Source organism: Empidonax traillii, unplaced genomic scaffold, assembly GCF_003031625.1.
Source record: "Empidonax traillii isolate 1590-97213 ecotype Southwest subspecies unplaced genomic scaffold, ASM303162v1 scaffold2268:size33387, whole genome shotgun sequence".
NCBI lineage: Eukaryota > Metazoa > Chordata > Aves > Passeriformes > Tyrannidae > Empidonax > Empidonax traillii.
In genome coordinates this window covers 11,222-23,171 of record NW_020957461.1, presented here as the reverse complement: position 1 = coordinate 23,171, position 11,950 = coordinate 11,222, and the positions used below count along the sequence as shown (strand labels likewise).

General features: G+C 47.7%; 1 protein-coding gene across 1 annotated transcript; it reads left to right on the top strand.

The window, feature by feature from the left end:
* Positions 1-1,728: 1,728 nt before the first annotated feature.
* SKA1 (spindle and kinetochore associated complex subunit 1) lies at positions 1,729-11,009 on the top strand. Its single transcript, XM_027909628.1, has 6 exons — positions 1,729-1,830; positions 2,494-2,618; positions 3,612-3,699; positions 6,599-6,740; positions 8,329-8,498; positions 10,861-11,009. Exons 1-6 carry the CDS (start codon positions 1,731-1,733, stop codon positions 11,007-11,009), a joined length of 774 nt encoding a protein of 257 aa, XP_027765429.1. The 5' UTR covers positions 1,729-1,730.
* The last annotated feature ends 941 nt before the right edge of the window (positions 11,010-11,950 follow it).

Sequence of the window (11,950 nt, the reverse complement as noted above, 5' to 3'; positions counted from 1 at the left end):
GAGCAGCCAGGCAGAAAGGGACCTGGGGGTGCTGATCGACAGGAGGCTGAACATGAGCCAGCAGTGTGCCCAGGGGGCCAAGAAGGCCAATGGCATCCTGGCCTGCATCAAGAACAGTGTGGCCAGCAGGAGCAGGGCAGTGATCCTTCCCCTGTACTCTGCGTTGGTGAGGCCACACCTTGAGTATTGAGTTCAGCTCTGGGCCCCTCAGTTCAGGAAGGACATTGAGGTGCTGGAGCGGGTCCAGAGAAGAGCAACGAGGCTGGTGAAGGGACTCGAGCACAAGTCCTGTGAGGAGAGGCTGAGGGAGCTGGGGTTGTTTAGTCTGGAGAAGAGAAGGCTTAGAGGTGACCTCATCACTCTCTTCAACTACCTGAAGGGAGGTTCTAGCCAGGTGGGGGTTGGGCTCTTCTCCCAGGCAACCAACAATAGGACAAGGGGACATGGGCTCAAGCTCTGCCAGGGGAGGTTTAGGTTAGATGTTAGGAAGAAATTCTTTACAGAGAGGGGAATCAGGCATTGGAACGGCCTACCCAGAGAGGTGGTGGATTCACCATCCCTGGAGGTTTTTAAGCAGAGATTGGACGTGGCCCTTAGTGCCATGCTATAGTAATTGGAGCTGGATCAGGGGCTGGACTCGATGATCTCGGAGGTCTTTTCCAACCCAATCTATTCTATGATTCTATGATATTATGACTCTATGACTGAACCGCTCCCCTCGGAGCTCCCGCCCTTCCCCTCCGCGCTCCTCCCTCCTGTGCCCGCTCGGCGCTGCCGCGCACGCGCCCCGCCCCGCCCCGCCCATCGCCCGCCGAGCGCGGCGGATTCGAACGGACGGGACCCGCTCTTTCCCACCCCCTTCCACCTCCCCTCATCCCGCCGCTTTTTCCCTATCCCCCCCGCCGCTCCCCTGATCCCTCTCCGGTCCCCAGAGCGGGGGCTGGCGCCGGGGGAGCGCTCGCGCCGGGTCCCGTGCGCCGTGAGGAGGAACGGGTGACCTCGGCCGCCCCTCAGGACGTCCCGCTCCCTCTGGGAACACCGGCTCCCCTCAGGTACGGGAGCGCGGGAAGAGCGGCGGCTGACCCACAGCCGAGTTAGCCAAGTTGTTACAAGCTTTAAAAGATAAGTGGAAGCTTCGTTTCCACGTGCGAGCCGCCGGAGGGAGCTGTGTGAGCGCTCAGTGCGGTAACTGCGCTACATGCGAGGGTTTTGTCGCGTTTTATAACCTTATCAACTATTGGCTATAATAGGGTTAGCGATTGTATTACTGTAGACTGTAGTCGATGTATAACGCTCTTTTTGTGCCTCATACACAATTTCTTTTGTTGTTTTTTTTTTTTTTTTTAAATATTAATCACTGATGTAATCTCCTTGAGAGAGACTTAAAGAACTCCTTTGGATAAAGCAGGTACTTCTTGATTATTTCAGTGAATTTCCAACTCCTCGATTAGCGGGCACTTCAATATAATAAGGGTGTTCCCGGTTTCACGAGGAATTGCTGCGCTGATATAACGCGCTGCATTGATCTCCGGAGTTCAGGGAAATTTATTGTCTGATGTCACTCACTTTGTGCTTCCTCTCCTGCCTTCAAAAGTCAGTGAGACAAAGGGGAATTACAATATTTACTGCTTCAGATCGGGGTCCTTCTGAAAACTCTGCTTTTGTGCAGAGTGTTTCAGGTTGGGCCTTTTTTTTAATTCCCGCCTCTGTTTTTGTTGCCCTTCAGTGTGATGATGGAGGATGTGGAATCCTCACTGCTGGAAGATTTCTGCTTACACATCAACACGAAGATTTCGAATATTAAAAAATATTTGCAATTAAGAAAAATAGGTAAAGGAGATTAACAGTGGGGTTTGGGTTTGCTTCAAGAAAAGCACTCAGGGGCTGGAGAACAGAAGGGAGCTGGGGAAGGGTCTGGAGCAGCAGGAGCAGCTGGGGGGGCTCAGCCTGGAGAAAAGGAGGCTCAGGGGGGACCTTCTGGCTCTGCAACTCCCTGACAGGGGGAGGGGAGCTGCGGGGGGGAGGATCTCGGGCTCTGCTGCCAGGGAACAAAGGGATGGGACAAGGGGAAATGGCCTCAGATTGTGCCGGGGGGGGGGGATTATGTTGGATCTTGGGAACAGCTGCTTCATGGAAAGGGTTGTCCAGCCCTGGCACAGGCTGCTCAGGGAGTCCCCATCCCGGGAGGGGGTTAAAAGCCGTGTGGATGTGGCACCTGGGGACGTGGGTTAGTGGTGGCCTTGGCAGTGCTGGGGTTACGGTTGGACTCCCGTGGTCTTAGAGGGCTTTTCCAAACTGAATGATTCCATGAGCTCTGTTGGCTGTGTGGAGTACGAAAGCTGCTTCTCCTGGGTGGGAGGATATGGCAGCTGGGGAGTATAGAGTTAATAGGTAATCACCGCTTGTGGAGGGGAGGGAAATGGGATTTTGTTTTGTTTTGTTTTGTTTTGTTTTTGTTGGAGGTTTTGTGGCTTAACATTCTCTTTTTGACAGGTGAAGAAAAATGCCTCAGAGTTCTCCTGCAGAAAATAGGAAAAGATGTGATCCTCTTGAATGATCTCCTGAATAAAATGGAAGCTGAAGTTAATCAGCAAGAAAAAACGAAGCATATGCTACAAGTAATATTTTTTTTTTCTTGTTCGTAAAATACTACAAGAGGAGTCTTTGATAAGTGTGTAGTTGTTTTTTTTTTTTTCTTGATCCTCAGCGGTATGTTTGGATGCTTGTTCTTAGAAGAGAAACTGGGGCTTGGAACAGCCTTGCTGACAGCTTATTAAGCAGTTCTCCAGCTAGAGGACATTAAAAATTTTGCTTTTCAAGGTTTTTACGTGGAATCATAGAACCACAGAATGGTTGGGGTTGGAAGAGACGTTAAAGCTTATCTTGTTCCAACCCCCTGCCACGGGCAGGGACACTTCACGCTATCCTGGGTTGCTCCAAGCCCTATCTAGCCTGGCCTTGGACACTTCCAGGGATCCAGGGGCAGCCACAGCTGCTCTGGGCAACAACCCATGCCAGGGCCTCACCACCCTCACAGGGAGGGATTTCTTTCTAATACGTAATCTAAACCTTCCCTCCTTCAGCTGGAGGCCGTTAGGAGCATATCTTTATCACTGACCTCGAAAACATGTTTTTATCATAATAGATACTGTGATCTAAAGAGCAGTTCAACTTGTACAGCTTTGCAATAACTACAAAAACTGTTTGATTAGAATATTTATCTGTTCTAGTGTGTGTCTGCAGTGCCTTCACGTGTTAAGCCTTTGGGGAATGGGTTGTTTGGGGAATGTAGGTGAGTGTGCTGTGGTATCTCTTCGTCACTACCACCACTCCCCTACCCAGACCTCGCTAGTTGTGCCTTGCTAAAGATTTGCATTTGCCTGCTCAGGTTTCTCAGGCACTTCGAGGGCAAGGGCAAGACACTCCTCGCTCTGTTTCTCTGAGCTTTACTAGCTCCTGTTGGGAAATGATGGGCTAAAGAGGCAAGATGACAGGGAGGGAGCAAAGGACACCTCTTAATAAAGCTGAAAATTAATTTAGTATTGCCCTGATTTTACTTGCCTGACGTCGGTAGGTTAAGCTTTCTGATGAAGGTCTCACGTTACTTTCAGGAGCTCCAGCAGGCTGCCGAGAGAAACCTAAAAGAAGCGCAGCACCTCCTGGAACACATTCCTCCCCACCTGCCCAAGCGAACTCGGAACACGTACGTGGTACACGGGCATGGAGGGTGTCAGGCTGCTGATTTTATAACTGTGGTGCCTGTGGATTGAAGGGTGGGTTAGTGATCCCAATGCCAGGCCAATCAGAAGTGAAGCTCACCACAGTCCTTCCAAACATAATTTAAAAAAAAAAAATCCTCTGACTTGATCATCTTTCTGTGGGGCTTCCGGAGTCCCAGTGTCTGGGGATCCCAAGACTTGTTTCCAGCCTTGTCAGAAGGCAGTTCATCAGTCTGTTTTAATTCAGTGCCCTCAGTATCTCAGCTTGTTACCTTGGTCTGGTGCCTGATGCCAGACAAGCCTCTCAGGCTTGAAAACGTTACAGGTGCATTCCAGCAAAGCAAAAGGTTAAGTATGTGGAAGTAGGGTTCCAGAAGAGAAAAGTTAGCTGTAATTTTAGTTGGTGCATAGCAACATTCCCATTGGTGTAGGTCCTGATTTTATTGAAACTCGGGTTGGCCTTAGCTGGTGGAGAGATGACTTTTGTAGGAGCTGCTTCTGATTGCGGCTCTTTGGACATGAGCCCTCGGATTAGGAAACGGTCTCTCAAAATGTGTCGAGAGGTGTCTGGTTCCTTTTCAGTTTAAGTGTTCCTTTGTGTGTGTGTGTGTGAAAGAATAGAAATCCTTCAGAAATTACCGATGAGTTTCTGCCTTCCTTGTCGCAACCTGCTTTCTTAATTCAGGAAACCCTTTGTCCTAAGTTGGTGTCAGCTCCTGGAAATTGTCTAGATGCAAATGAGGCTTATTTAGTGATTGTGCCACCTCTCATATCAGAAAGATTCTTTGGGGTGTTGGTTTCCCTTCCCAATATTGTCCTGCTTGTGATCAAGAAGTTAATTGCGAAATGACTTCAGCCGGTCCTTCCCATTCTGGACAGAACCACGGATGTAAAACCAACCAAGCTTTTCTGATCATTTTCTGCAGACTGTGCTCTGCCAGCTCGCAACTGCTGTTCTGTCAGCGTCAGTTTGTTGTTGGTTTCTCCCGGGTAATAACAAGTTATATGTTAATGCCTTTTGTCAAAACGTGCTTTCTCCTTTTGTCCCCACCTCGTCACTTCTTGGTGTTCGCCGTGTTGTGCAGTGGAGGGTGGAGGAAGTGCAAGACAGGGCATAATTGATCAGAATCCACCGTACCACTGCCGAGATGCTTTCAGTCCTCTTCCCCAAACCTCCCTCCACTGACCTCCTCCCTTTGTGTTCCCTTATGTCCCCGAATGGGTGGGGACGGGGGTACTAATGGACTGTCATGAGAGGGTGGCGAGACAGGCCTTGAAACCCCCCCTGGGAGAATGAAAACACCCACACAGATGAATTGAACGATTCATGGCTTTAAGCTATTGTTTCTCTCCTGTGTTCTTGGGGGTTTTTCTTTTCTTGTTTACCAGAGGAATCTCACTGAAATGAAAAAGCGAGCTCGATGTCTCTCAAAGCCTTTTTATTATCCCAGGTGTTTACCGAGAGCGGTTTCTCACCGTGCCAAGGCCGGATTTCGTAAACAAGCGTCAGTTCTTTCTTCTCGTGGTTCAGGTCGTGGTGAACTGTATCTGCACCACGTCACTGCGGCGGCACAGGGTCAAGGGATTCGGTGGGATCACAAAGCAAAAGCACCTGGGGATGAGGGAACCACGTAGAACCATTGTTGCGGTAGGATGGATGCCAGGAGACTGGAGCGTGGGAGGAGTGAAGTTTCAAGATGTGAACTCTCTTCCCTCTGTCCTTGTTTTTATCCTTCCATTCCAAACCCACCTCCAGTACCACCCAGAATCCCCCCTGCTTCCCTTCCCTCCTCCCTGTTGACATTCCCTGCTATCTCCAAGGATGCTGGGATTCACGTTGTTGTTGTTGTTCTGACCAAAACAGATGTTTTTCAGATGTTTACATCGGAGGAGGTTTATACCTACTGGTGTCTCAGAAGGGCTCTGAGTTGTGTCAGGGTGCTGAGCTGCTTCTGTCCCTGTCACCAGCCAGGGAGAGTCCAGCAGGTGGCACTTTTCTTCCCTGGGACTGGGACACTGGGATTGGGTGTGTCACATCAAGCGACACCTCAAATCCCAGCCCCGGGGCCCGCAGATGGTGGGGGCACTGCTGTGCCAACAAGAATCTCTTGTAGGAAGGTCAGATCAAAGTGGAGGATCAGTTTCTCGTGCCAGGTCAGCTCTGTACTGCTTTTAGTTAATTTTGTTGCACATCCCAATAATGTCCATGTGCTCCAACAGCCAAATGTATCCCCTTTGCTGTCCTCGTGTCAAGGAGCCTCTGGGTGGGTGGCTGGGAAGTCACTCTGGGTTTGAGGCTCTAAGCTGAGCCTTTAGAAGAACGGTGAATTTTAAAAAATTATGCCCAAAAAACCACTCAGAGCAGGAAATTCTTTGACTTTGGGGATCTTGCCTAAAAAAAAAAAAAAAAAGAAAATACTAAAAAAATCCCGGTCTGCTGGATGTCGTTGAATTTCTTTGCCTCAAAAGATTAATGGATGAGTCAGGCTTTCCAAGATTTGAACTCGTTTCAGAGAGCTCTGAAGTATTTCGAATCTGCAGCTCTGTGCTGCGGGTTCATCTGATAAAAAGCCAGGCCCCGTGTTCTGTGAAATGTAATGGTACATTGAATTCTGCGTTTGGACTGCTTGCAACTCGCCTGCTAAGCAGCCTCTGGGGCAGAGAAACCAAGAGCTGGGATGAAGTCACCTGAAGGATGCAGTTTGAAACGGGAGTGGGCTCGCCGTGTTTGCTTTTGTTTTGTGGAATGTCATTACTTGTGTTCATCCAGCTTAACAGGTGGATTCGGATTTACATCTGTGAGGAAGCAGACTCGATAATGTGGTGGAATTCTCCTCGCTACTTCTCTGCTATTTACACACTTAATATTCATTCATTTCGCAGCGTCCCTGTGCCAGCTGCGAAACACGGAGAGCAAACGAAAGCGGCAGAACCCGAACCTGCCAAGCAACCTGAAAAACCAAAACAAGTCATTAAGAAAATGGCATTGATAACGGCAGAAGAATTTGCAGATGTTCCTGTGTAAGTAAGCGTGGCTTTCCTTACACCCTGTCACGTCGGTTTGGGTGGCAAACCCAGGTTTGGGAGAGTGACCTCCTGCAGAACTGGGACTGACAGAGATGGCTTGAAACTTTAATGATAATAGCTGCAAATGGTTGAAATGCAGCACTGGCAAACCTGAAAATGAAATTATTGGTGTCTTCCCTTTTATTGGGAAGATCAGAACTAATCAGCAAAAACCCTCTTACTGCAAAAGTCACTGTAGTTGATATGAACAGAAATTTATTAGCTAACAGGTGAATTCTCTTCTTGTTTTGAGAACTGACCAAAAAAGCTGGAGCATGGGAATGTTTGGTGTTTATCTCTGCTCTGGCAAGAGAGGTAGACACAGACCATTCCAAACAAATATTGTTTTAACTTCCACTTAAAGCTTCCACTTATCCGTGTCACGAGACAGGTAGTTGTGGCACTTGGGGGACTTGGGTCAGTGGTGGCCTTGGCAGTGCTGGGGGAAGGGTTGGACTTGACGATCTCGGAGGGCTTTTCCAACCTACAGGATTCTGTGATCATCCTTGAGAACAGAAGATTTTCCTCTGCTGTTCATGGACACAGAGGGTGGGGAGAGAGGCCAGATGGAACTTTTCCCTATCCATTGCAGGCTTGGACTGTGCTGGTGGAGCTCTAGAAAGAATTTTATTCAGCTGGGAAAAGCATGTTTGTTCTGTGGAGGAAGATTTACATGAATTTACATGGATCTATTAATCTACCAGTGCTACTGTTGCCTGGCAATGTTGTAGTACAAGAGTGAGGGAATGAATCTCGAGCTTCAGAGGATGGTAACTTGGGGGAATATGTTTCCTTCAGTCTCAGCATTTTTGAGGGAGCAGGTGGTGGCCATGAAGAGATTTATCTCTTTTGGTGTGGTCTATTTGGGATACACTGACGTGTGCTCCTTTTTCTCTGAGGAACACATCACTGTGCTCTGGTTTTCATACCTTTGGGAAAGAATGTTTCGAGAAAGCGCTTCTGTGGATTAAAAGAAGAAATTGGGTCACTTGTTTTGGTTCTCTGTTACCGAAATCTACAGCAAGCACTTATTTTTCAGTTGGCAGCGGTAAAAAAAAAGAATCCTGCCCACGTTCTGATTTGGAATATCGAAATTGTAATTGATTAGCCACTTCTGCTTTAAATTAATTCTCTGTGCGTTTTCCAAAGGCATTCGGTTTGCCGTAGCAACTGAATGATGGTCACAGGATAGGGAAGGCTGGCCTGGCTTTTACTGACACGTTTTTGGAGGGGGGTTTGTGTTGTTATTATTCCAGTTTCAGGTTTCATTTTTATATAACGGCTTCTCAGTTCCTTTCCCTTATAGGCACGCCTTTAATATCTATAAATACTGAATAGCCTTACTGGCAAATTATCCCAGTGTTCTAGTTTTTCCACGTGGCTTTGGTTTTATCTTCCGTGCTTCCTGTACCTCGAGGCTGTTATCAGCAGAGAAAACTGCCTCCGACTGGGAATGGCTCGCTCAGTTAAGGCTGATGAAAGAGAGAAATAAACAAGGAACTTTGCGACTTTCTGGTTACTGATTTTTCTTTTCCATCCGCAGGTATCTGAAAGGCCGTTTGGGACGCGATCAGATCAATGCAGTCGTTGAAGAGATCAACAAGGCCGTCGTGGGCAAGTACAAGATCATGCATCGGCCTCTAAAATCTCTGGGTTTTGCTGCCAGAAACCTCTACAGCAGGTTCATAGAAGAAGAAACTAAGGATACAAAAGGTATTTCCTTTTTTTTTCCCCCCCCCTTTTTCAGTACCTAATTCACGACACTTGGATGTTGCAGCACAAGTATGACAATACTGGACTTTTTTTTTTTTCCTGTATTTTTGAACCAAAAAGAGTTATCCCATAACTGATTTGGTCGCTTTTTTTTTTTGGCGTGTTTTCACTGAAAACACGTCATTTCCGTGGTGTGTCGTGCACAAAGATTTAAGTTTGGAATCACTACAAGTTCTGGAAACTCCCAGTCTGATAAACAAAGCGTATAAACTGTGTTTTCAGTTTTTCAAGCTAGGATGGACATGAACTATTAAAAATTTGTTCTGAAGCTGGGAAGTCTGGCTAATCAATCATAATGCAGTGGCTCTGTGGCAGAAACAGGTCTGTCTGATAAGAAGTTTTCTGCTCTTAAAAGCTTGGAGGGAGCGAAAATCAACCAGAATTCCTTGCCCTCAATTGAAAAGCAAGTTGTACTTACAGGTTAGCTTTTCCAAAAATATGCGGCGCGGTAAATCTCTGATATTAAAATCTCCTTTCTGACATTCCTTTCCTTCTGAGAACAAGGACGCAGTAGTTCCTGGAGGGGTGTGCTGCACGTGTCGAGCTTGGCCGTGCCCTCAGGATGCCCTCACGCTTCCAGGTTCAGACGTAAAGAGTGGAGCAAACTCTGTTCTGTCTCACAGAAAAAAAAAAAAAGAACTTTCTCTGACAACACCTTGGCACCCACCTCCCTGTTTCTGGCCCGGACAGAACGTGAGAACGTTCTGCCCCGAGCGCTCACCGTGTACTCAGGAGGCACTTTATGACAAACTGCAGCTTGTTCTTGCTTAGATTTTGTTGCTGTTCGAGACTCTCGGTGCCACAGGATGGTGATTACGTCGCTGCCTTCTGGATTCTGAATGCAGCTTTTCTGTGGGGAAGGAGCTCTGGTCTGATGGACCCGCCTGTCACTTTATTTGGAGACCTATAGGACAGGATCATGGACTAGTTTGGGTTGGAAAGGGCCTTAAAGATCATCTCATTCCACCCCCTGCCACGGGCAGGGATACCTTCCACTGTCCCAGGTTGCTCCAAGCCCCATCCAACCTGGCCTTGGACACTTCCAGGGGCAGCCACAGCTTCTCTGGGCAACCTGTGTCAGGGTCTCCTCACCCTCACAGCCAGGAATTCCCTCCCAATATCCTGTCTAAACGAGTGGGAAGCCATTCCCTGTGTGCTGTCCCTCCATCCCTTGTCCCCAGTCCCTCTCCAGCTCTCCTGGAGCCCCTTTAGGCCCTGCAAGGGGCTCTCAGGTCTCCCTGGAGCCTTCTCTTCTCCAGGGGCCTGGAATGCTGCTCCACGATCCACAGGAGCCTTTCCAGCGACTTGAGAAAGCTACAGCTAGTCAGAAATTCCTGGCAGAAATTTGGGGGGCTTTAAATCGGAAAGATTGAGGTGTTTCATTTCTTCTAGCACCCAAGAGACAGCCTTATTTTCTCGTTTATGCTGGACAGCTGGACATTCAGCATCTGTGTGTGTGTTTGTGTGGTAGGTTGTTTTGTTTAGGGTTTTTTTTTTCGTGACTAATCATCCAGAAAGTCTAGAGAAAAGGGTCTGGCAGGCTGTCAGACAGTTCTTATCTGGCCAGCACGAAATGATTAAATGTCTTTATCCCTCGCATTTTGCAGGATGAGGTTGTGCATTCATTGATTTGTTCGCTTAAATCTCTGCCGTGAGTGACCCTCTGCTTAGAATTCCCAGAGTTTCCCAGCCTGGGCTGATTGCCAGCTCTGACCTGTTCTCTGATTTCAAGATGAGGAAAGATGCTGCCTGGTTTATCAGAGTAACTTGCAGCCAGTAAGGCGGTTCAGGTAGTTTAGTTTAGTTGTTTTAGTGCATGGACCAAACCACCACCCTTCATCCAGCTCTGATTTCTTCATAAAAAAGATCCTGCTATGCTGAATGTTGCTGCCCTGAATTCTGGGGAAATAGAAGAAGAAATCTTACCAAAATTCAGGACATTCTGGTGTTCCCCTGATATAACAGACTTGGGAGCGCTTCCCTCTACCTCCCCTCCTTAACGATAATTGGACATTTCCTTCTTTGTGCCTCAATTAACACATCCCTGGTTACAGATTGCTTTCCTTTCTTGAAAGATGGTGACCGTGCATCTTGGGGAGATGCACGGTCAAAACCTTTCATGGGAAGGCTGGTAATTCTGATGACAAATCTACAAAGCAGAACAAAGTTCCTGAATCAGCATGAGGCCTTCCTGCTGCCGATCGTAGCTTTTCCATCGGCGCGTGGAATCGTCAGGAAAAGGCGAAACGTTAAGCATGTCCTGTCCTTTCCCTGGCAAAAAAACCCATCGCTTGTTTTCCAGGTGAATTCTTTATCGTGGAGGCTGATATCAAGGAGTTCACCCAGCTGAAGACGGACAAGCGCTTCCACAACATCCTGAGCATCCTGAGGCACTGCCAGAGGGTGAGAGAAGCCCGCAGCGCCAAACTGGTCCGCTACATCATCTGTTAACTCTTCCACGTGGTCTGCCTGCCCAAAAGAGAGACCTCCAGCTCTCCAGCTCTCTCATTTTCTGAAAGCCAGGAGTGAGGGAAGAGGGGGCAGTACTTGAGATTTGTTTGGAAAAGTCGAGGGGGAACTGCTCTCTTTTGGTAAGTTACGAATTCAGACCGTGAAGCAAAACCGGTTACGGGCGGCTTTAACCACGTTTTCTTGTCAGAACACGAAAGTTAAGTTCTCTGCGTATTACTAATTTGGCTTTTGTGCTTATTAGTTGAAAGATTGTAATAAAGACTCTGGAGCTACTCAAAGGAAGCATTTGTTGTTGTTGTTGCTGTTTTTTTTTCCTTAATGCCTCTAACCAATTTCCAGATTTCCTTTTTTTAATAATTCTTCTAATTGTATGCTTTGGGGTTTTTTTTACGTCAGCAGGTTGACTTTTCTTCCTGTGCCATTTTACTTTGTGATTATGTAGCTTTAACGTTGAAAGTTGTGGGGAAGAAGCAAGAAGAGCCTCGGCTGGGCCCGGAGGAACCACGTCCAAGCGAAAAGTAGTGAGCACTTTTCCTTTTTAAGGAGAGGTCCCACGTGTGGAACAGTTGTGGCAGCCTCGAAAAGGAGCCTGGTGATGGGCAAACAAGGCTGGGAGACGGGTGTCTGATGTTTTGATTAGTAGTATAACTGGGGAAGATGATCGAGGCTGTGCTGGATGGGGCTTGGAGCAACCTGGTCTTAGTGGAAGATTGTCCCTGGGCTTTAAGGTCCCATCCTGTGAGACCTGTTCTTAATGATTAAAACTCGCCTTTCTCCAAACATTTGATTCCTTGCCGAATCAAGATGAAATCATGTAATGGTGTTCCACCACAATCCAGTGGGGGTTTGCTGCTGACAGTGGTTTTTTGAGGCTGGGATCCTTGGGATTGCTTTTTCCTTCTGTTGGACGTTAAAAATCA